We start from the raw sequence: 24382 nt of genomic DNA, 5'->3' as shown, positions 1-24382 counted from the left end.
ATACATCTTATTTAGTTTCTTACACACACTTGTTTAATTATGATCAAATTAAAAAATTAACAGTATGGTGCAAATTGACTAATTATGAGAGTTGAGGGGGGAAATTGGCCAAATTAAAGTTGAGGGGGGAAATTGACTAATTATGAAAGTTGAGGGGGAAAATTGGCCAATAGTCACAAGTTTAGGGGGAAATTGATGAATACCTCAAATATATAATAGGCTCTGCTTGTTAGATATACACACTACCATTTTTGGATATACGAACACCTAAACGGTTAAATTAATATATACATTCATTTCTAAAGTAGTATACAATTGTAATGGTGTTCAATTTAAAATTCAATTCAATAATAATATTTTTTTCTTACCCTCGTACGTGTACCTTTTTATTAGTTTTGTTACTTCTCATTTTTCAGTCAAAACTTAGCAAGCAATTATTGATATATAGGTCCAATTATAAAAAATCTATAAATTAATATATTAACTCATTTAGTGATCTTGGCACCTGATTTTCATTTGTGTCTTAATAGCGATATAAGAATCACATTCATATAATAGGTCGAAAATTTTGAGTGTAATATTAATATATTAAATTTATGAGCGTGATACTAATATGTTGAATCACACTAGCTAGTGTAACAATAGTGTTACAGGTAAACTATAACACTACTGGTACACTAATGTGAGTTTAATAATTATTAGACTCATACTTTAGAACCTACTAATTTATAAGTATCACACTCTCATGAGTTCATTTTTTTAGTATCACACCAAATTTTTTTTTTTTTGGCGTACTGTAGGAGTGTGATTCCTATATAGGCTCAATTTATTGGTATCACACTCACTTTTTCCGTCATATTGTGGAAGATCTTAAACTTTTCATAGTAGTTTTTAGTATGTGTGATACCTATATATAAGGAATTAGGTATCAAACTCAGATTACTTAATTCCTAAATGTAAATATCACACTCATTCTAACTACGGTAGAATAAAGAAGATAAATATAAATGGACGCACAAGATGGAAAATCAACTAAGAAAACCTACCTACATTATATCAAACTACAATGATCCGAACTATTAGTCAAATAAGTTGCACCTCATAGATCATTCTTACAAAATATTAGTCAAATTAGAAATATTTGAGACATCTAATTGAATTCAAAGAAATTGACGAAACTTTCTATTAAAAACAATGAGATTTCATCGTGACAATTAAATAGGCAAATAGTTTTGGAGTGATTTGAATTTTTGCAAGGATGATCTATGATTGAGACTTAAAAAATAAACGGTTCAGGTGAGGGACGGAGCTACAAATTTCTTTTAGTGGGCCATCCCAAAAATTAACTAATAAAACCTTATTATAGTATGACTTATTCTCAATATGATAATAAGGATGCTTTCAAATGATGATGTATCACAATTCCATGTTACAAAAATTTCAGTATAGTAGTGGAAAGTGGAAAAATGATGAGAAAAATATTAATACATGATAGGTGGGAGATGAGTTTTTAGGTTTGAATGATAGAGTAAGAGCACTTTGTTTTTTTACTTAACAAACGAATTACTTGAGTAGGAGCATCTGTCTCCGTACGTGTGAAAGAGAGAAGTGGAAGGGAAAGAGAGCGTGTGTTAAAAATCTTGAAATATATAATTGCTTTGGAAGAAATGAGAGTCATTTCAATTAATTCTATGTCTGCAAAATTTTGACCTTTCCTCTTCTCCCTTTTGAGTCCCAATAGAGATTATACCCACATACCGCCATGGAAATGGATACTCTCTCTTCTCGCCTTAAACAATAGTTGTTTCTCAACCAGTTGGCTACTTCATCTTCTTCTTCTTCATGCATGGAGTACTAGTTGTCTGATCATCTCTTTTCTTTAACTCAAACCATTAATCAATATATATATATATATAGCTACATAGAATAATTTTGAGATGGGTTCCATGAACTGGTTGGGTTTCTCTCTTTCCCCTCAAGAAGTAGTTCCGGCTGATCCAACGATATCTGAGGGTACTGATCATCGTCATCAGCAGCACGGCCAAGATCATCAGGACTTATCTGACCAGACACTAGTCTCTCGCCTCCGCTCTAAGTACTCGGATGAAATCTCCGGTACCGATGCCTCCGGAGACTGCTTTGATCTCACTAATTCTCATGACGACTCATCTGCTACTCCTACTGCTCCTAATCATCATTCTCTCAACCACCTCCCTACATCTTTTGGGATGCTTCATCAAGCTGCGTTCGACTCCCAAGGTTTATCCACTCTTAACAAAACCCTAATTACCACCCCCCTTCATATAATATTATTATTAAAGACCTTTTCTGTTCTTTATTCTTTTTTGGATGAATGACTTTTTCTTTCATTTCTTTTTTCCTAGAGCTAGTTTTCACCATTATATAGTTGTTGAATTAATTTGTAAATTTTAGTTAATTGTTAATTTGGTTTACCATATTTGTAGCAGGTGCAGATTGGAATATGAACTCACCGGATAGCACCAACTACAAGTTCACATCAGACCACCTCTCTATGCTTAACTCATGCAATACCCTAAACCTTGAAAACCATCAAAATCGTCATCAGCAGCAGCCAAAGCTCGAAAACTTCCTGGGCCGACACTCTTTCATTGCGGATCATCCAGATCATATCCAGAGTAGCACTAGTTCTGCGCATGCATACAATAGTAAAAACACCGCCAGTATTAATACTACCGACAACATCTTCTCCAGAACCGTCTCTTCTTTGCAGCTTCCGTTAGAGATTTCCGATCCCACAAATGTCATCAACGGAGACGGTGCAGTCGGTAACATTAATATCAACAGCAGCAGCTCGAATATTGGGCTTTCAATGATCAAGACATGGCTGAGGAATCAACCGGCATCCCAGCTGCAAGAGATGAACAAGAACGATGTCAATGGCATCGGTGTCTCCAACACAAGTACTAGTACTAGCAGTGCACAGACTCTTTCGCTTTCGATGAGTACTGCAGGTGCTACTACGGCCGGAGATCAAACCTGTTCGTCAGATCGAGATCGAGATAGTAATAAGCAGGCAATTATTAGGACCGCTGCCCCCGCAGCGACTATTCAGTCTGGGATCGATAACCAGACTAGTATTGCTACCGCTATTGAGGCCGTGCCCAGAAAGTCCATTGATACATTTGGACAGAGAACTTCTATATACCGTGGTGTAACCAGGTTTCTAATTTTTTTCTTATTTCATTCATTTACTCCTTTTAATTAATTTTTGGATTTTGGGGGTTCAATGCGTTAAATGAATAAGCTTCTACTCGTTTCAATCTATGCGTACATACAGGCACAGATGGACAGGTAGATATGAAGCTCATTTGTGGGATAATAGTTGCCGAAGAGAGGGACAAACTCGAAAGGGACGGCAAGGTACACAGTCCATTTTAATTTAATTGTTGGATCTTTTAGGAAAAAAAAATGATTATTTCGTTTCAAGTTTATTTATTTATTTAATTTAAAGATACATCATGCATATCATGTTTTTCTTTAACTAATAGTGCTGCTTTTCTTTTGTGCGTTTCTTGATCTGGGCCGCCTTTCCATCTCAATCCTCTTTAATTTGCAGTTTATCTGGGTACGTACAGTTTAAAGGTCTATGCCTTTCTTCGCATGGATTTTTCACCCTTCCGGATCTTCTTTTTCTTTTGATCGATCTGAATAATTAATTCAATCCTTAATCCATAGGTGGTTATGACAAGGAAGAAAAGGCCGCAAGAGCTTATGACCTAGCAGCATTGAAATATTGGGGTACTACAACCACTACCAACTTCCCGGTGAGTTACAAAACGTAATAAAAAAATTAAATAAAGAATGTGTGTCGATTGATCATGTTGCCTATTTTGTTTGCGCAACAAAATCTGCTCAATGTCGGCCATTGGTATTGATATGCGCTCTTAGGTTAGCTTGGAAACTGGGGAAAGTGTTTCGACTACATTTTAAAAAAAAAGTTGTATATACACTCCCAACTGATATTAATTTTTTTACGGAAGTTAATCCCAGAAAATTAAGTATCATTAATTATATATTGTTCGCCGTTGTGAAATTATAGATGCATGCATGTCTTTCATTAATTATTATCTGATAATCATGATGCATGGACAACCTTTATGTTTTCTAATATAATTTGAACTAATGCCAGATTAGCAACTATGAGAAAGAGGTAGACGAAATGAAGCACATGACAAGACAGGAATATGTTGCATCTTTGCGAAGGTACGTACATATATGAAATTGACGGTTTAATTATATGTACTCAATCAGGGACGGAGCTACAAATTTCTTTTAGTGGGGCATCCCGAAAATCAACTAAGAAAACCTACCTACACTACATCAAAATTCAATGATCCGAACTATTTATTTTTTAAGTTGTACCTCATGGATCATTCTTACAAAATATTAGTCAAATTAGAAATATTTGAAACATCTAATTGAATTCAAATAAATTGACGAACACTTTTTATTAAAAACAATGAGATTTCATAGTGACAATTAAATAGGAAAATAGTTTTGAATGAATTTGAATTTTTGCAAGGATGATCTATAATCGAGACTTAAAAAATAGACCGTTTAGGTGAGGGACGGAGCTACAAATTTCTTCTAGTGGGGCATCCCAAAAATTAACTAAGAAAACTTTATTATAGTATGGCTTATACTCAATATGATAATAAGGATTCTTTCAAATGATGATGTATCACAATTCCATGTTACAAAAATTTCAGTATAGTAGTGGAAAGGGGAAAAGTGATGAGAAAAATATTAAGACATGATAGGCGGAGGAGGAGTTTTTAAGTTTGAATGACAGAGTAAGAGCACTTTTGCTCATATAATATTTGATATAGAGTACAAGTAGTATGAAGGTATGTTGGATATTAGATACGTATATTTTATTTAAAAATAACACGTGTATATTATATAACTCTAGTCTGCAACTTAACAAACGAATTACTTAAGTGGGGGCATCTGCCCCAGTGAGCCTTCATTGGCTCTGCCCATGTACTCAATGAATTTTCTTGTTGCAGGAAGAGTAGTGGGTTTTCTCGTGGTGCATCCATTTATCGAGGAGTGACAAGGTAATGCAACATAGAATGCATGTGATGTAATTAAATGTGTTATTGATTTGAAAGTGCATGGAGGCCCCAAGTTTGAGCAGCATTCAGTCATCAAATTATAGATTGGTATTTATATGCATGTTACAAGTATGCCTTATAATTACTTATATATAGTTTGTTTATGTAATTAATTTGGTTGCATGTACAACAGGCACCACCAGCATGGGAGATGGCAAGCAAGGATTGGAAGAGTAGCAGGGAACAAAGATCTCTACCTGGGAACATTCAGTAAGTTTAATTTCTTTTTCCTGCAATATTAATTTTAATTTGACCTTGTAATTAAGTAAGGTACTGATGATAATTAGCTTTTTACTTCATAATTTCCTAATGAATTTCCATTTATATATTCAGGTACCCAGGAGGAAGCAGCAGAGGCATATGACATCGCAGCCATAAAATTCCGGGGACTTAATGCAGTAACTAACTTTGACATGACTAGATACGACGTGAAGTCGATTCTGGAGAGCAGCACATTGCCCATTGGTGGTGCTGCGAAGCGACTGAAAGACGTTGAGCAGGCACATCACCAGCATCTGCACGAGATGACTCTACTGGCCGACGGACACAACAGATCAACGATGGATGATCAACGCGAAAAGCTGATGATGATGAATACTAGTAGTAATAGTCTCGATCAATATCATCAGCAACTGATAAATGGAGATCATCATGGAATGAGAATAAATAACGTCTATGGTACTGGAGCAGGCTGGCCAACTCTTGCATTTAACCAAGCCGCTACCGCTGTTGCCCATCAGGCCGCAGTGCCGCCCTTTGGGATGCATTATTACTCATCAGTGCCATATAATTCTAATGGCGGGCAGAGGGTTTGGTGCAAGCAAGAGCAAGACACTAATTCTCAAAGCTTTTATCAGCCACAAGATCATCATCGTCAAGATCTTCATCATCATCAACTACTTCAGTTGGGAAGTACTCACAATTTCTTTCAGCCAGTCAACCTCATGGGAAATAGTACTACGGATTCTATGGAACATAGCTCAGGTTCTAATTCTGTCATATATAATGGTACTACTGCCGGAGATCACGGTGGCTATATAATCCCTATGGGGACGGCTATAGCTAATGATCATGAGAATAATAGTAATGCTTTTGGAAATGGCAGTTCCGATCATGATCAGGTGAAGCCGGCGCTAGGTTATGAAAATGCGTTTGGCTCAAGTAGTACTACTACCACTGTGGATGCTTATAATCATGCAAAGAGCTTGTATTATCTTCCGGTTCAGGCGCCGCAGTCATCATCAGTTTCTTCAATAGGTGTGTCGACGAAGGGAAGCAGCGAGTATGACAATTGGGTGCCAACAGCAGTTCCAACATCTACTCACAATATGGCTCCTTTCACAGTCTGGAATGACACATAAATTAATGTGCGTACGTTTCAAATGGGTGGACAGATGGAGGACGTGTTACTGGTCTGGTATTAGGATAGGGTGGATTAAGAAAAGGTGTATACATTTGGAACTAATTTCCTAATTTTGATTTTTCATTCTGCATCTGTGCTAATTACTGGATGATGATCACCTAGCTAGCTAGTTAGGGAAGATAGGCATTTTTATAATTTGGTGTTTTGTTACGAACTTAATTTGCAGTAGGCGTACTGTATGCAAATTTGCAAGGGTCTATCTGAAGTTCAGAAATAGCATCTGAGATCTCTACTTTTCTCATTTGCTATGCATTTTGGGAACTTGAGAATATTCTAATGGATCCTCGGAAAGATTTATATATTAACAACAATCTAGATTTGTAGTTTTGCATAACCATGTATTTCATATATTTGATGCAAAGATCGATGGAGTTTTAACACTTCTAGTAGTGTATCCTACAAGTTAATCTCTACGTGTACATGACCAAAATAATTGAATGAAGTGCATTTATACAATAATACACATCAGTTAAATTAGTTGGGAAGTGTTGTTCATGTAGGGTTTAGGGTACGAAATCATCGAAATATACACAATGTGGAATGTGGATTATTTTCACCTTTGGCCGGTTTTGTGGATAACAATTATAATTTTTCCTTCGAAATATACATGCTGTGAAAGTTTTTTTTTGTTGTTGGACTGTGAAACTAAACAAATATAAATAAGATCAAGGATGAACTTACGGTTAATAACATAAATAAACTGTAAAGACGAAAACACATTTCCTTATCTATGCATCCAACCATACACACTTTTGTAGTTAGTAGTTCCACAAATGAACTAACGAAGATGGAACAAGAGTGGAATGAAGATATACGACAAATAAGAAAAATAATCATGGCATGAAAATCGAGGAGATGTTTATTTATAGAAATATTATATCAATTTTCCTTTCAAAGAGAGCCAAAGCCCCTGTGGGAACTGGGATCGCATTGGAGAAATCAGCGGAGCACCCGTGCCTTCTTGGAAATAATACCACAAAACTCCACACCCACTGCGTTAAAGATTTCTCTCTCTCGCACCCTTTATCCATGCAGCAAATATTTTTTTGGTAAATGCCATGCAGCAAATATTACAACCCCGGCCTGAGGCCTCCATTAAAGCAGAGCTTTAATTCCATGTCACCTAAGGAAAAGCAAGACTTTTGTTTCCTAAAGCTAAAAGGGTCCAACCCCTCGTTCCCATACTCTTTTTCCTCCCATCCCATCCGGTCTTGCTTTTTTTTTTTCTCCTTAATTATATGTTAGTTTTACATAAAACGTAATATTCACTTCTTTTTTTCATACACATTTATTTTTTAGTCATTGATTTAAATGAATCAAACAAAAACTATCAATAAGACTAAAAACAACAGTGTGTAGGTGGCTAAAAAGATCGTCTAATAACCTTTAAATAAGTGGAGTAAAAAAAACTTTCTTTGTATCCTTCTAATTTTATAATGTTGCATGGCAATATGAACCGGAGTTTTATATGTCCTTTTAAAATATCAGTTTTGATAAAAATGAACCAAAGTCAGAAACTAGTCATATGACGATCATCTAATGAATAGAAAAATTATTTTTTTCAATTAAATCACTGAAATAATAACAACGTTAGCCAAAAAGTCACATAATTTATCATTTTTTGTTATTTTTTAAAGAGTAAATCTTTAAAAGGCATCTTAAAAAATAGACGATTACGAAATGAGAAGAATTAGAAAGATATAATTTAAGAAAGCATTTCGTAATTACAGTTAGATTGTTAACTCTTCCGCAACTCGACTGAGTTCTTAAATTAACCTTGTCCTCGAATTTGACCGAGTATCCTCCATTAATCTATTATGTGTATGCTGCTTGCATTGCATGCAGAAACAAGGAAATGAATGGTTATTCATTCCATGAATTGGGGACCCTTATAAATTGCGAACCCTTCTTCCTCATGTAAACAAGTCAATTAAGTATAGCAGAGAGAGAGAGAGAGAGAGAGAGAGATGGGATTTGGGCTTTTCATTTGTCCATCGAAAAGGTAAAATAAATAATTAAACCCTGCACCGGCAGGTGGTGCTGTGCGTATGCGTGTCTGTGAGACTGACTCTTACATATCTCCTCCAAATAGAATCATCGCATAAGCAAACAGGTCCTAGGAATGCTCATTCTCGTCTCTTTTACTTTTCTCGGGAGGGGAGAGGGGGGAGGGGTTTTCATCACTCATTCATTCATATCTCTCCTCTCTAAATTATTTGCTCCATTTATTATATAGAATAATTCACATCGAACTCCAAAACCCTAGCCATTAAATAAATAAAATCTCTGTGTTTGGGATTCATACTTTTTTGACCTTTGACCGTGCCATTACCACGCACCATCTCTTCGTTCCACATCCGTCTCCCTCAATCTTCTTTCGGAAAGGTTAAAACAGACAATCTCTTAGAAATGGGACTTTATACGAACCTTTTTTACTTTATATTTTTATCATAATATTTTATAATATTGACGTAACAATTGATGTTAAATTGTGAAATAACAGAAAGTTCATAAAAAATCTTTTTAATCTTTCATCTTCTTTTGAATAATAAATATAATAAAACAAAGTAAGAAAAATAAAAAATTAAATTCTTTCAGCTTTCTTTGGATGTATTTCTTGAAGTTGAAGTTAGAATTTGGAAGCAACAACTAAAATAGATTTAAGTGTTGGTTGTCACTGATTGGTACTTCGGGCCCCGAGTTGATCTTCTTCCTTCCTTACCATGCGTAATTATATATGTGCCAATCAATTATTAATAACACTGGCTCCCTCTGCATTTATTAACTAGAAGGACATGCATGTATGCATGAACTCAAATTTATAAATCAAATTACTGCATTATATATAGCATGGATGGGATAATGGGGTCATGCGTTTGCGTGCGACTGAAGGTGGCTGTCTTCCACCTGTACCACTACCAACTCCTCCCCCCTCCTTCATTCCTGACCTGAGCATGTGTGTGTTATTAATATTAGGAGGACTAAAATTTTAAATTAAATTTATGAAATAAAAATGTGTTATTAATAGAAATTATAAACATTAATTGAAATTTAATTAATAATTTAATCATTAATACATATTATTTGGTCTCTCTCTCTCTCTCTATATATATATTATTTGGTTTCTCTCTCTCTCTCTATATATATATATGTATATATATATCTCTCTCTCTCTCTCTATATATATATATATATATATATATATGAGATTCCAGCTTGTTGATTTGGGTAGGCAGAAACCTTTAAGGGAAGGGATTCCTATTTTTTTTATAAAAATGAGGATTAGTTGTAAGGTCCACATCACATCGAATTTTAACGATCCGAACTATCTATTTTTCAAGTTGCACCTCATATATCATCCTTACAAAATATTAACTAAATCAGAAATGTTTAAGACATCTAATGAGTTCAAAGAAATTAACGAATATTTTTTTATATAAAAAACAATGAAATTTGTTCTTAATAATTAAATAGGCAAATAGTTTCGGATTGAATTGAATTTTTGCAAGGATGATCTATGAATCAATACTTACAAAATAGACGGTTCGGATCGTTAAAGTTCGATGTGGAGGCTAAATGTATCCATCTTTGTGTTTCCCTAGCCCTAGCTATGATTTTATTCAATTCTATACATATATCTGTATAGTAATTCATATTCATTAAAAATTATTGCGGTTCTTCTACTACAAATTAAGTTCGCATGATGTTCTTCAAAAGTGTTTAGTTTAGCGTGTTTAATTATGGTTAAGTGTAATGTTATCTTGAGATTAGATTCTGGTTCACCCTCACATCAGCAAACTTGGCCCTTTTATAGCTTTAATTGATCATCCACTTGCCACTAGCTACCCGGGTAGAAGATTTGTATCTTTAATTTGGGCAGGCCTAGCAACTGCAATTTGCAAACTTGCAAGGGGGCCAAGATTTGTCAAGCATGGCCCATGGGGACTCGCTTTTTTCACCCGGCAACTATACCTTCACTTCACTTGGTTTCCGATTCCATGGTGCAAGAGTATAAGATCGACAAAACGTGTTTTCCATGGCAAAATTCATTCATAGTATAAAAGTAAATGACAATCATGTGATTATTGTAGCGTATGTAAATGTGATTTAAATTTAATGTCACAATACCACCACTCGATTAACTATTCAAGGAAATTAACATGCATACCAACAATATTATACATACAATACTGAAATAACAAATAGCACTCAAAAGTCATAAATAAAGAATTCAGTACAATTTCAAGGTGCTATCGTAGCAATATTATTTTTAAAATGGAATGTCCTTTCATTAAATTTCAAGCAGATCGAAAAAGGATTTCACACATTTGCATGCTTATTTGAAGAGGCGTCTGCAACTTTGGATATCTTAGAATGTCTGCTGACCTTCTGTTCGACTCCCAACCACCTTTGGATATGTTGAAAAACTGTTTTGTCCCGCAATAATTCCCGGTGCCTTGCAGCTATTGCTACTCTTTCCACTGCAGCAAATCCATCTGCCTGTTCAATAGTAATTAAGATAGAAAGTTCGATCAAATTCGCTCAAATTCAGAAACCACAATAATACTTCGCAAATAAAACCCAGCAGGAACTATTGAATAGAGCATATATATTAACACTAGGAACATATGAAAGGTCGGATAGCGCACCTTTGCTGACTCAGCCGGAACTGTTTCATCTCCATCCACATAAGAATACTGAGGCTGGAAAGAAAGAGATCGTGTAAATCACAGAGAGGACATAGGGCATAAAAGCATTAACATCCCAGGGGTGCATAATCTGTGTCAAAACTGGAAGCTACTATTAAAGACTACTTCAGCGATCAGAGATCAAAGGACATATGATCTAGGCTGTTTAAAAGTTAAAACTATGAACCGATGGGATACCTACACACATGACTTGGAGAAAATTCAGGGATTCACAAACAGTAAATAACTCACAATTGAATGGCATATTTCAGACAGGTCCTGTATTGGAGATGTCTCCGAACCGTAACTGCATTAGTAATATATATGTCAGATCACTACCAAATTAACAGTTACATAACTTGATAGGGAAATGATACAGCTTATGAAATAAACAGAATGATACGCCTACTGGATTGTATATTCATCAAACCATTTTGTTTTACAATGTCAAACCCTGAGAACTTCCATTTAAATTTGTTCTGCTAGTCAATTTCTATTAGTTCTTTATTTTATTTTGCAAAATTAGTTCGCATGTGTACTAAAATAATAAACATCTCTGTCTCAACTGAGCAACCAGTCATACCAAGGATTGCAAACCCTGTTCACATGTTTCCTGGTTTGATTTAAGTATCGGTCCAGCTGCTACTTATTTTGAATTTAAATTCCTTACGTATTCCTATTTCATAAAGTAGTTCTCTTACATACCAAACATCAAAAGGGGTGTCGAACGATGTGCCATAAATGTTATAGAAGCTGACGCTATCTGGTAGTTTAGCACTGTTCAAAACTTGGTGAGTCTCAGCAGCCCATCTGAGAATAGAATGGTTAAATGGCAAAGCTACCGTTTTGCCATCATAATTTAGCTGCAATGAAAGAGATTGACATAAGCTCAAGCTATTGATTAAGAGAGAAAGAAGTAATGGCGAGACATTCAGATATGTGCAGGGAGACAAAACTCGGACAACTACTGCAACCCGAAACAACTATTGTCCACTGGCATTGACAACATGATTAATGTGTTACTAGATAAAGTTGTCTATAGTGCTAGGCTGCTAGCATAGTGTATCCATCTTGAGCTCTGATAAGTATTGGATTTAATCATATTAGATGTATAATTGTTTTCCTAAATACAGTACAACACCACACCAGAAAGCAAGATTTGCCCCAATGATTTAGGCACTTGACATAATACATAACAAAACAAGCCAAAATAACACAAGAAATTTTGAAGACTTTTCCCGAGTTTTGTAGAAAGAAAAATCAGAAAAGTGGTACCTCATTATGTTTCAATGCTTCTTCAAACAAAGGAATGCTTTCAATTGGGCCATAAGACTCCAAATCAACCAAAGTTTCCCCATCTGTAGAATTGTTCCTCCAAACCTGAATTTCTGGGCACCTTTTCCATTTAAATTTTGGATTTGCCAACATCTCATAGATTGACGGACACTCAACCAACTATATGTGAAAACAAACTTATTCAGGGTTAGTTCTTCCTAATAGCAACAGCTTATCGAATAAAAAAGGGTAAGAACTGAAAAATGTAGCCAAATACTTGTTATGGATGAAATGCTATAAAGAACAATAATATCTTTATTATTTTGATTGGCTGGACGGATATGCCCAACTTCCTAAAAAAGGAAAATAAGTATGCAAGTCAATTACATATTACAAGAACGACATTGAGCAATTCTTTATGGTGTTCAACTGTTTAATTCAATGTATTACCAGCTGGTGCATAGTCCACCTTGATACAAAAAAGTAACTTTCCAAGCCTTCAACAAACTGTAATCCAGTTAAGAGAGAATCATTGATGCATCCTGGTGCACCTGTAATTTGAATTGTATAATCAACAATCAGGGATGAAAGCATAAATATCACGATTTTTCAAATGCTTTGACTCCCAGTCTAAGAAGACTAAATATTGGGATGTTGAGCAAAAGAGGCCGAAGGGGAATGCATAGTATGGTTTTCTAGCTACCTGAGACGATTCAATGAACAGATTTCACTAAGTACCGCTGACATATGTCCAAATACGAAGACAATTGGCATAAAGGAAACTACCTTGAAAAGGGCAAGCTATGCAGATCCATTTACTCACGTACTTCGAAAATACCTGCCGATGAATGATTTGCCTCTAGTGAGAAGAGGAGTTTATATTTTCTGCATATATTCAATGAAAATTCATAAACTTCAACTAGTCACCAAGAGACAGTATGCGCACATCATTATGGAGTGACATAAAACATGTGACTAGCAGTCCACCCATTGAATGCGAAATTATATTCACTTTTCTACCCCCAGAAGCCTTGTAAGCAGTTTCCAGTTTCACCTTAAGACCTTCCATTAACTTGTCAATTCTGCCAACATAATAACCACGGTGGTCAGATTATTGGAAACAAGGAACCCAATTGTCAGACATTGTTGTGATAGTTCAAACACCAGAAATGGTTGCTTGCATACAATTACTCTATAAAATTTAGCCACCAAAAAGAAGTAACCAGCTGAAAAGGAGTTACCTATTGCTTTGTCGAAAATCATATCCGTATCCAAACAAAGTGGTTCCCTTCTTATATCCACATCCGACAAGCATATCAATCATATCATGGAACTGGTATACCTCTTTCAAACGTATCAATTTGACAAACTGGAAACATGAAGAAATATAATATAAGCCCATAATTCAGTGATGTCATAACCAAACTATGAGAATCCATGGAGACAAGTATAATTCTAACCCAGGAAGGATCTAGAATATCAATTGCATACAGGCCGTAATCGTCATCTGGGACCACAATTTCAGTGTCTTTGTCTAGCGTTTCAGTATAACCTGGAAAGGCAAATGAGTCTAGTAAGAGGCTGATTCTACACAGAACTAGAACATCGAATAACAGATGCAAAATTGGAGATGAATTTGTGATTTCCCTAGACTAACATGTTTTAGGCGTCTTACACGATTCAAATGGTAGGAAACCAACCTGGTGGCCGTTGGATTTGATGCTTCATTCATGTTTATGGGTAGATCATACAAACTAATCTTGAAGGGAAATGATAGCTCTTGAAATAAAATTTTGACTTGGTTATAAATTTTGAATGAAATCGTAACATGATAGATGAAAGTTGAAACATGTTTGCATATATCGAATTGATTCGAAAACATGTGAAGATATCTTAGCAATGAAATGGTAAATCTTAACACTGACTAAAAGTATCATGTTATGCATGGTCTCTTCCCAATCCCAGTAGAATCCAGCAAGCAAACAGTGACAGATGAGACGATTGAAAAAATTCCACACTTGTCTTTATCTTGTCTTTCTTTCCTGCATACATTTTGGTTTGGTTTCCCAATTGCCACCGACCCAATACAAGGTTCTCAATTTCGAAAGAAAACAATAAAAAGACCAACATTTAGACTTGTCTGTCGGAGTCTCTCGCTTGTATAATCTTGCTCCAGAGCTAATTGCAATTGTGTGTGTTTGTGGATGGATGGATATATATACATACAATATTAATATCACGCAAGTATAAACAGGAGGGAGGAAGAGTGTATAGAAAGAGAGAGAAAGCAACCTGTTTGGGGATTGTAGATAGACCACAGCTTCTTCTTGAACTCCAAGTCAGCCAATAAGATCCGGACCCAGACCCGGGTGTCGAACCCCAACTTCCTCCTCTTGGAGTGCAGAATGGAGCCTCCTATGCCAGAAACCAGCAGCACCGGCTCCACCTCCGTGTCGGAGGAGGTGCGGTTCTCGTGTTCGAAGTCGAAACAGGGGCAGAAGCAGCGGCCTGTCATGGATATTGCTATGCCGTTGTTCTCTTCTCTTCTCGTCTCCACTGGTCTCTCCCACAACTACTACGTATGCAGAGTGAGTCAAAGTGACAAGTGAGAAAACGGCATCACATCCACATGTATGTATAATGTTTTTGTTTTTGTTTTTGTGTCGTCTCACACCATCTAATAAAAATTGAATTTATAAATAAAAATTTGTAAATTAAATGATAAATTATCAATAAAAAAATGAACACATTTATTAACGTTTAAGAAATAATCTAATTGTCGATTTCTATATAATTTAAAATTATTGTTATTATTAATTTTTTTTGTCAAACGATAAATTAGATGTTATTATTATTTTGTGTTTGGCTTGTTAATCACCTTGCGCGCATAATTTTTTATTTTTATTTTTTTAATATCAAAATTCTAGTGCAGAAACGAGGAATGGCTCCGTTATTGGGAATGAGCCAAAAAATGTCCTCAAAAGTGAATATTGAAGGATTTCCTTCTTATTGCATTTAATTTTAAAGAAAATTAATTAAAAGAGTTTGAAAACTTTGATTTTTAACAAAATAAAGGGTAAAGTGAATAGAACCAAGATTGATTTTTAGTGTAAAAATATGATTTTTCGTTAAAGTGAACAATACCAAGAGTTTTTTGTTAAAGTTCTCTTTATTCTATGCTTTTATTAGGGGAAGTAGCTCATATTTTGACACTTTCCTTTTCCGTACATGCCACTTTGAATTATCTCATGGATATTAATTTTAAAGCAACGTTTTTAGATACTTGATTTTTACCCAACTCTTTTTTATTACTTAATTTTAAAGTGAAATAGTTTTTAAACTCATCTGCCCCCGCTCCCTCTCACCAACTGCCCTGGCTCTCCCTCTAATTAGTTTACTTTGTTGTTGTACCAAACCGTCCAAGCCAGTGCCACCGGCAATTCAATAGTTATCCATCGACGGATGAGTTTGGATAATGCGAGTGGTCCAACATACTTCAAGGCATCTAAGAAGCATATCCCAAACGAAAATCTCTTACTCACATTCTAGATTCTACCACTGTAAACCGTTAACTCCAAACACCAACACGGAAACACAAACCAGATGGATCCATAACCAAAACATCTAAACAAATCACTTAGGTCACACACACACATTTACCACAAATATCTCGGCATTTTAACATCTAATACCAACAACATTATCATCATCATCCGGCCATAATAATCTTTTTAAGTTCAAACAAAAATAGATTCATTCCATTGCTGCATTCACTAGAATTTGCCCACCAGCTACTCCAAAATCCTTGTTCAAGGGTCCTGAACGTTCAGACCTACAAATCAAAAGTACAAAAGCAATAATTAGCACCGTGGGTGAGCTTATAAAACAAAATAACAGATGGAAGTCCCCTGACTCAACACAAACTACTCTTCTCCAGGATGACATAGAATCCACCCCGTGCTCCACAACCGAAATATAGAACAACAATGGCAACAACATAATAAACAAGAGGGATTCATGCACATTAATTCACAATAAGAATAGACTAGTGCGAGTTGCCCACTAATAAATTACACCAGTCATCACGAAAATTTATACCTGGAGGAAGAGATTGCTTCAACTTGTCGGCCTTCTCAGAATCAAACACACAAAGTGTGTAAAGGTACTTGGAGCACCGAACCTTGAACTTGACAGCATCCTTGGTCCTCTTGATTTTGACATTGCGGGCATCCTTCCTTCTTGCAGTTAGAAGGAAATCCTTGATCTCATGGATCTGCTTCGGCTGTTGGTGCACACACATAGTATAAACATCACAGATCATTATACATTCTAAAGTTTACATCTACGTAAGGCACAATGTATGTTCACATGTTTCAACATCTATTATCCATTACTTGAACAGATTTATAACAGAACCAGATTCTTAGCGAGTAAATTACTTTTTAACATGATTATAAAATCTATACTGGTAGAAGGATACAAGAACAATGATGGGTGAAACACCAACAAAGAGGATTACAAAACACCGTCAGACGCTTCATATGAGAAGACCACATGTGTTTCATTTCAACCAACCTATGCAAAATTTACCACGAGATCGATACTAAAATGAAAGTCGCACTATTCTGTGACCTTGAAATAGTACCATCTGGTTAAAATTTTAGAATAAAAATAGTAACGGAATTTTAGTGCTACAACAAACCAGAAGCATTGGGGACTAGACAAGGCCGGGAGCATCAAAATCATGAAAGCAGTCAGAGTTCCTTTTCCAGAATCATAAGGATGAGAAGCACTGTTTTTACGATGAGCTCCAAAACACGAAATAAACAAGAAAAACAAAGGAACAAACAAAAAATGAAACTAAATTCCAAAAACATTTGAAAATGGCTAATTTCCCGTTATTTTTAATTTGAATCGTATGTTCTCTTCTCACCACTCATATCGATCATGTCGTGAATAAATCAGACATTGAAATATACTCACTTAGAAGTGGTCAATTCTACATACTCAGATCAAATCAAACAAAGGATGATGCTGATGATGAAGATGATGCATAATCTATCTAACAGTCTATCTATCCATCCATCTAAATTGAGTATAAAGAAGAGATGAACACAATTCTTCCTTTGATAATTATATGATACTAGATACGCAAGACAGTAGATTTGGTATCAAATTCATAAAGCTCATCTTACAAATGAAAATGCAAATTCAGACAGCAAAACCACCAAGTTCTAAGTGAGAAGGAAAATGCGCGCAGCAGTAAGAGTGGAAACGCACGTACCATTTTGCTCGTTGCTTGGTCGAGACCAGAGGCTGCAAGTTCTCTCTCAAACTCCGAGGAGGCTATGTACCAGATGAAACCCTAATTTAATTTTATAACTCTTCTTACATTTTTGTTGCCGGTTTTGTCCTTGGGGCTTTGTTGTGTTGTGATGTCCAAAAAGGTTGATGGGTATATGGCTCTCAATCAATTATAAGCCCATTTTGCAATTTTGTAACTTATGTTGGGCTCAATCAAAGATTTCATCAGATCAGCTTGCAGAAGTCTAGCATTTTCTTTGGTGCAAATATGCCTTGCGATTTGGGTTCGGAGTTGGCAGGTATTCTCGGTATGCAGCAAGTTAATGACCCGGGCCTATACCTTGGAATCCATTCAAATTGGGGAAGGTTTAAACGCCATGCACTTTCATGAGATGGGTGCTGATACTTGGGTCGTGAGATCTCCATCTTTTTTTGTTCATGTTCTCAACTACGACGGTCTACCTTGCACTTCTTCTAGTTAGTCCTTCTTGGATTGTTGAGGGGTGACGCCTTGCACTCAGTGCAGCGTCTAGTTTTCTTGATCCCCTCAATGATCTAGTTGTTGTCTGTATTATGTTATGTTCTTTGTTAGCCAAGTGCTTTTTAGCTTTTCTTATACTCAATTGGCTTTAGCCCTGACAACGAATTTACCAGTTTCACAAAAAAAAAAAAAAACTTTGTACTACACCAACAATTGAACTAGCTCTATTGAGCTCAAATGTTTTTAGGCTTCTTGTGAATTTGATTAAAATTAAACTCAAAATTTTCATCTCACAGCAAAAAGGCTTAATATAGGAGTCTCAAATAGTGGGCTGCAACTATTAAACTCGCAACGATACAACAATAGTGTTATAGGAATCACACTCATAATTTGTGTATGTATAAGAGAATCAAATTCGAATAAACTGATGGAATGCTAAATTCTATAAGAATTCATTTAGTTTACAAGAATTCTCACTTTCTTCCTTGCAATTTATTATATAGCGCACTTTCGTCTTTGTAGTTTCATTCCGTAAACATCGTTGGTCCAGTCTTTCCGATATGAATTTTCAAAGAGAAAGAGGAAGAGGTGCACAAAAATGGATGGAAAACCAACTTATTAGACGGATTTGGACTAAAGCGTAATCAAAACGAAACTCCGAGGATGAAAATGTAAACAAACGAAGTCAAGACTCGTTATTGCAATTTGGTCCCAAACAGTGCGAACACCACCACACGTCACCCACAGCGTACAAGCTAGGCGGGTTTTCTTTGTCATCCATACAATTGGACTAGCACTGGAGTCGTAAAACTATGTTGGTTTTGTGCAGAGCCTGAACTTGTTGTATCAGCAGCACAGCAGCTATGGAGCGTCATCTTCGACCTGTGTGCAGCTCAACGGCCATCTTATGCCCCTCGAAGTCTCTAATTACTAAACTGCCACTGTTACTGCAAAAGCCCACTTCCTCTCCTTGCCGTTTCTCCTCCTACACTTACCCTTCCTCTACACAGCTTTCTACCTCTCATCCGCTTCGTCCTGCAGGTTTCAGTTCACGCACTGCTTTTCTTGATTTCCCTCTGCCTCTGCGTTGTTTCCAATTGCTGAGCTTTATGTTGCAATTTTGTTTATGGGATAATATATTGGGTTTGTTCTATTTTTCCGTTTTTGTGAGTGTGTGGTTGCAAATTTGCAATTGGTTTTATATATCTCATTAACTTTTTTATGGGCTTCCACTTTCCAGTTGTTTTTGCATGTGAAATTTTCTGTTTTGGGTTTCTAGTTTCTACTTGCTTTGATTTCTTATGCTTAATATTTGAAAAATTCGATTTGACGGTTGTACTGTGGTGCATTTCACAGGACGTTACCGAAAGCAAAACACTTTAGATGCTCGAGTTTTCTATTTTTTGATATTTATTTTGTTTATATGCTGTGTAGAGAATGAATTCCGAATTGCTTACTGTTGATTTTTGATGTGACTCAGTTTTACTGGCGAAGCCGGAGAGCCAAGCAAGCGGCGGGGTCAACACCGACGCAAGAGAATGGGCAATGCAAGGTCTGTTTTGACTGCTTTTCAAGTTTGATTTGAATGAGAGCATGCGTGGTGTACGGATGGTGCTGCTTTCATTTGCACATCAATCACTGACAATGTTGTAGTTCATCTTATGTCTCACAGATTTTTATTTCTTAAGAAAGGATGTAGAAACTGCCGCAATACGCGTTAAGGAGATAAGAAACTCTGCTTGTCTGCACAAGTGAGAGCAAGAAGTTGCTGACTTGGAGTTGAAAGCAGCTGATACCGCCTTTTGGGATGATCGAGCTCAGGCTCAAGAAAACCTTTCGGCCCTGACTGATGTCAAAGACAGGATAAAATTGCTGAATGAGTTCAAATCACAGGTCTATGCCCAAATTTCTTTAATTCTGTTTAGAATATTGTTTTCGCATCGTTTCTATGGGGTGACATAGCATCGTTGTCGTTTTTCTGGATAATTGGTTGTGCTTGAAGTGTGATATGATGATATGAAGTGGGCAGTTTTAATATGAGTACAAAATCATACTGTCTAGTAGGAGATCTTTTACTAATTTACCTCTGCATACCTATGCTCATTTACAAATATTGAATATCAGAAAGTGAGCTCCTCTTAAATTGCATTGTGGATCAAATTCATTCAATGCAGGTTGAAGATGTAGAAACAATAGTCAAGCTAACCGAAGAGATGGACTCCATAGACCATGGACTTCTTGAAGAGGCTGCCAGTATCATCAAAGAATTGAACAAAGGAATGGATAGGTTTGAGTTAACTCAACTTCTTTCGGGGCCTTATGACAAGGAAGGTGCTGTCATCTTTATTACAGCTGGTGCTGGAGGTACTGATGCACAGGTAATTAGAACATATGCGCAAAGGAAGAGCAACTAGTCCTTTATGGTTCTTATAAGTTCAATGGAAATTTTAGATTCTGTGAGATGCATATGTAGGTGCTGTAACGCCATTACAGTAAAACATATTGCATTTCTCATGAATGAATTTCTTTTAGAAATTAAGACACATCTATCTCATTCATACCTGGCCAAAAGTAACTTATCTTACTACTTTTGAGAATACTGTATGGGGATGGTAAAGCTTTTGTTTCAGCAATTACTGAATTTATCATCAGCATCCCCTATTCATTGTTTAGAGGTCGCACTTGGTGCGATGGCAAGTGCCTTTGCTCATGAGCGGTAGGTCTCGGGTTCGAGACTTGGGAGCAGCCTCTCCATAAATGGGGGTAAGGCTAGCCGACATTCACCTCTCCCAGACCCTGCGTATAGCAGGAGCCTTGTGCACTGGGTACGACCTTTATCCCCTATTCATTGTTTGTGTGGACTTCTGCTTGATTCCATGGTTATGTGTTATTTAAGAGTGTTCAGGTTAGTTCACAAATCACATGTTTATGTTTTTCTTGTATAAAACCTTTGATAATTCTCAGTGCAGGACTGGGCTGAAATGTTACTCAGGATGTATGTGAGGTGGGCAGAAAAGCAGAGATACAAGACACGAGTTGTTGAGAAATCACAGGGAGAGGAAGCTGGAATTAAGTCAGCGACAATTGAAGTTGAAGGTCGTTATGCTTATGGGTATTTGTCGGGGGAGAAAGGAACACACCGTATTGTAAGGCAGTCCCCTTTTAATGCCAAAGGTCTTCGCCAGGTATCTATAAACCTTCTGGTAACTATGAATTATTAAACATTTAATTACAGAAACTGATTATGAGGGGACAGGGTTTTCCATATGTGGAGAGTTGACATTCGTCTTGTTGAGTTGAACAGCCTTAGGTACATAACTAGTTTGCTAAAAATTACTACTGAAAGTGGGCTTTGCACACATTTGGAAGGAGGGGGGAGGGAAAGAGAGTGGGCGCACGTATCCTATATTGTGTGTTCTAACTTGAAGCTGTGTGCAGACAAGTTTCTCTGGCGTTGATGTCATGCCTCTTCTACCTGAGGAGTCTTTGAAAGTTGAATTACCTGAAGAGGACCTGGACATAAGTTTTTCAAGGGCAGGCGGAAAAGGAGGCCAGAATGTGAACAAAATTGAAAGTGCTGTCCGGATGACTCACATCCCCACTGGTGTTACCGTTCGCTGCACAGGTTTCCTTAGCCCCATGATTTCTTTGTTGGTTTTCACCAGTGGAAATATTTTCCCTTGGTCATTTTTTTGTTGGTGGAAGTAAAAGAATGATAGCTTCTGGCCCCGTTTTGATTTTGTATTTGTGAAGTTTAATAAAGAAGTATGTGAGCTTTGTGATGACCTCTATTTCTTGACTACTACAATGCAGAGGAGAGGTCCCAGCTTGCAAACAAGATCAAGGCTCTAGCCAGGTTGAAAGCCAAGCTGTTAGTGATTGCCGAGGAGCAAAGGGCGTCGGAAATTAAGCAAATACGAGGAGATGTGGTGAAGGCAGAATGGGGCCAACAAATCAGAAACTACGTGTTCCATCCCTACAAACTCGTCAAGGACGTGAGGACGGGACATGAGACGTCGGATATCACTTCGGTAATGGACGGTGATTTGGAGCCCTACATAAAAGCTTACCTCAAATACAAATACAGTATGAAGGTGAGCTAATTAAAATTCAGCATGTAATTAATTCTAAATTATCTACACTACTTAATGCTTGAATTGTATAATTAGAAGCCGGGTTAGGTAGACAACATCAAGAAGTAGTATAGCGAATCATACCATACAAAAATTCTTGGGTGCTCCGGGGTATCGGGTGCCCCTGGTATTTTAATCGTTAGATCTTGAAGTTTGGATTTTTATCAAAGATCTAACAATTATTATTCATTGTCAAGAACATTAGTAGTTATGTATCGAATACTAATATTTTTTTTCTTCATGATATTGGAATAATGACTCGTATTTTATAAGAAAAAGGAAAAAAAGATCTATTCGTTTACGTTTATGCAATTATAATGAATTAGGGACTCTAGATTTCAATTTTAATAATAGAAGAATTATATTTTTCTTTAAAATTTATGTAAAACGTTGAATTGGAAAATAGAAAATGACTTAGATAAAGGTGAAAAAACTTGCCACCTAGTATTACGATTTAGTGGTATTTCTCTTTATTTGTAAGTAAGAGGTCTAAAATTTGATTCTCGTCAAAGATAAGTTTGAACCACATTACTATGAATGTAAATAATATCATTTGTTAAAAATAAAAAATAAAAAAAGAACCTGTACAGTACAGGCTACGCCTACAGCCCAGTAAATAATGAAGCACCCTACGCATATCACCCCTTTCACCAAAAATCCCCATGTACGGTACTCACGGGTCTCTGTCCTCAAATTTGAATTCGGATCCTCTTTGTGAGAATCTCAGATATTTGTAAATTGTGTTCATTTATCGTACAATAATAACTGATAAAAATTAATTACATAATATAGGATGAAAGGACACGATTCACAAATTCTTATGATCTCATCAAAAGGAATGTTGAATTGGAAAATAGAAAAATGACTTAGATAAAGGTGAAAACATTTGTCATCTAATACTATGATTTAATGATATTCTTCTTTATTTATAAGTAAGAGATCTTAAGTTTGATTCTCGTCAAAGACAAATTTGAACTACATTATTATGGCTCGTCTATTACGAGTGTAAATAATATCGTTTGTTAAAAAAAAAAAAAATCATCTGACCTGTACAGTACAGGCTACTCCTACAGCCCAGTAAATAATGAAGCACCCCACGCATATCACCCCTTTCACCAAAAATCCCCATGTACGGTACTCACGGGTCTTGGTCCTCAAATATGAATTCGGATCCTCTTAGTGAGAATCTCAATGATTCGTAAATCGTGTTCATTTATCGTACAACGGTAACTGATAAAAATTAATTACATGATGTACGATGAATGAACACGATTCACGAATTCTCATGATCTCACCAAATGAATGTTGAATAGGAAAATAGAAAAATGACTTAGATAAAGATGAAAGCACTAGCCACCTATGATTTAATGATATTTTTCTTTATTTGTAAGTAAGAGGTCTTAACTTAAGTTTGATTCTCATCAAAGATGAATTTGAACCACATTATTATGACTCGTCCTTTATGAGTGTAAATAATATCGTTTGTTAAAAATTAAAAAAAAAAGAAGAATTCATCTGACCTGTACAGTACAGGCTACGCCTACAGCCCAGTAAATAATGACGCAACCCACGCATATCACCCCTTTCACCAAAGAAGGATTCTCTCCCTTCTCCTAATCTCCCTCCTCTTCCTATTTGAACGGTCACAGATAAATTACGTCAACATTTTATATTGATTTTTTTTATAAAGATAATAAGACAAAAAATAATGTATGAGAGTAAGGGAGGAAAGATGATAAGAATAGAAGAGTAGAGAATCCTACTCTTTCACGAAAATTCCCCATGTACGGTACTCATAGGTCTCGATTCTCAAATTTGAATCCAGATCCTCTTTGTCAGGATCTCAGGAATTCGTAAATCAAGTCCATTTATTGTACAACAGTAACTGATAAAAATGAATTACACGATGTACAATGAAC

The 24382-nt window shown here is 36.2% G+C and overlaps 3 protein-coding genes and 1 long non-coding RNA gene across 4 annotated transcripts; 2 read left to right on the top strand and 2 right to left on the bottom strand.

The window, feature by feature from the left end:
• Window positions 1-1679: 1679 nt before the first annotated feature.
• Window positions 1680-6916, top strand: LOC103419537 (AP2-like ethylene-responsive transcription factor BBM1). The gene is made up of 9 exons (XM_008357638.4): window positions 1680-2259; window positions 2466-3201; window positions 3320-3402; window positions 3599-3607; window positions 3718-3806; window positions 4172-4245; window positions 5052-5102; window positions 5293-5369; window positions 5493-6916. The coding sequence occupies exons 1-9, from the start codon at window positions 1938-1940 to the stop codon at window positions 6518-6520; spliced, it is 2469 nt and encodes an 822-aa protein (XP_008355860.2). The 5' UTR covers window positions 1680-1937; the 3' UTR covers window positions 6521-6916.
• A 3857-nt stretch (window positions 6917-10773) lies between these two features.
• LOC103434288 (phospholipase A(1) LCAT3-like) lies at window positions 10774-15215 on the bottom strand. The gene is made up of 11 exons (XM_008372624.4): window positions 14838-15215; window positions 14006-14097; window positions 13787-13914; window positions 13492-13627; window positions 13332-13383; window positions 12996-13096; window positions 12546-12725; window positions 11976-12133; window positions 11523-11577; window positions 11232-11285; window positions 10774-11082 (listed from the first exon to the last, which is right to left on the bottom strand). The coding sequence occupies exons 1-11, from the start codon at window positions 15058-15060 to the stop codon at window positions 10903-10905; spliced, it is 1359 nt and encodes a 452-aa protein (XP_008370846.3). The 5' UTR covers window positions 15061-15215; the 3' UTR covers window positions 10774-10902.
• Window positions 15216-16134: 919 nt separating this feature from the next.
• Window positions 16135-18013, bottom strand: LOC103434289 (uncharacterized). Its single transcript, XR_529252.4, has 3 exons — window positions 17830-18013; window positions 16644-16827; window positions 16135-16377 (listed from the first exon to the last, which is right to left on the bottom strand). It is a non-coding gene; the product is annotated as an uncharacterized lncRNA (long non-coding RNA).
• A 990-nt stretch (window positions 18014-19003) lies between these two features.
• Window positions 19004-22683, top strand: LOC103434379 (peptide chain release factor PrfB1, chloroplastic). The gene is made up of 7 exons (XM_029101511.2): window positions 19004-19371; window positions 19811-19882; window positions 20003-20223; window positions 20505-20708; window positions 21300-21515; window positions 21769-21955; window positions 22144-22683. The coding sequence occupies exons 4-7, from the start codon at window positions 20544-20546 to the stop codon at window positions 22431-22433; spliced, it is 858 nt and encodes a 285-aa protein (XP_028957344.2). The 5' UTR covers window positions 19004-19371; window positions 19811-19882; window positions 20003-20223; window positions 20505-20543; the 3' UTR covers window positions 22434-22683.
• Window positions 22684-24382: the final 1699 nt, after the last annotated feature.

Source organism: Malus domestica, chromosome 04 (assembly GCF_042453785.1).
Source record: "Malus domestica chromosome 04, GDT2T_hap1".
In the NCBI taxonomy this organism is placed as follows: Eukaryota; Viridiplantae; Streptophyta; class Magnoliopsida; order Rosales; family Rosaceae; genus Malus; species Malus domestica.
This window is presented reverse-complemented; position numbering and strand designations above follow the sequence as displayed.

Excerpts from the sequence above, each read along its gene's own strand:
- LOC103434288 (XM_008372624.4), bottom strand. The coding sequence starts at position 15,060 with ATGACAGGCCGCTGCTTCTGCCCCTGTTTCGACTTCGAACACGAGAAC. Across the intron at positions 14,098-14,837 it reads TATCTACAATCCCCAAACAG|GTTATACTGAAACGCTAGAC; the intron begins GTTGCTTTCTCT and ends TTGCCTTTCCAG. Across the intron at positions 12,726-12,995 it reads GGTGGACTATGCACCAGCTG|TTGGTTGAGTGTCCGTCAAT; the intron begins GTAATACATTGA and ends TTTCACATATAG.
- LOC103434379 (XM_029101511.2), top strand. The coding sequence starts at position 20,544 with ATGGACTCCATAGACCATGGACTTCTTGAAGAGGCTGCCAGTATCATC. Across the intron at positions 20,709-21,299 it reads CTGGAGGTACTGATGCACAG|GACTGGGCTGAAATGTTACT; the intron begins GTAATTAGAACA and ends TTCTCAGTGCAG. Across the intron at positions 21,516-21,768 it reads ATGCCAAAGGTCTTCGCCAG|ACAAGTTTCTCTGGCGTTGA; the intron begins GTATCTATAAAC and ends AGCTGTGTGCAG.
- LOC103419537 (XM_008357638.4), top strand. The coding sequence starts at position 1,938 with ATGGGTTCCATGAACTGGTTGGGTTTCTCTCTTTCCCCTCAAGAAGTA. Across the intron at positions 3,807-4,171 it reads CAACCACTACCAACTTCCCG|ATTAGCAACTATGAGAAAGA; the intron begins GTGAGTTACAAA and ends AACTAATGCCAG. Across the intron at positions 4,246-5,051 it reads TATGTTGCATCTTTGCGAAG|GAAGAGTAGTGGGTTTTCTC; the intron begins GTACGTACATAT and ends TTCTTGTTGCAG.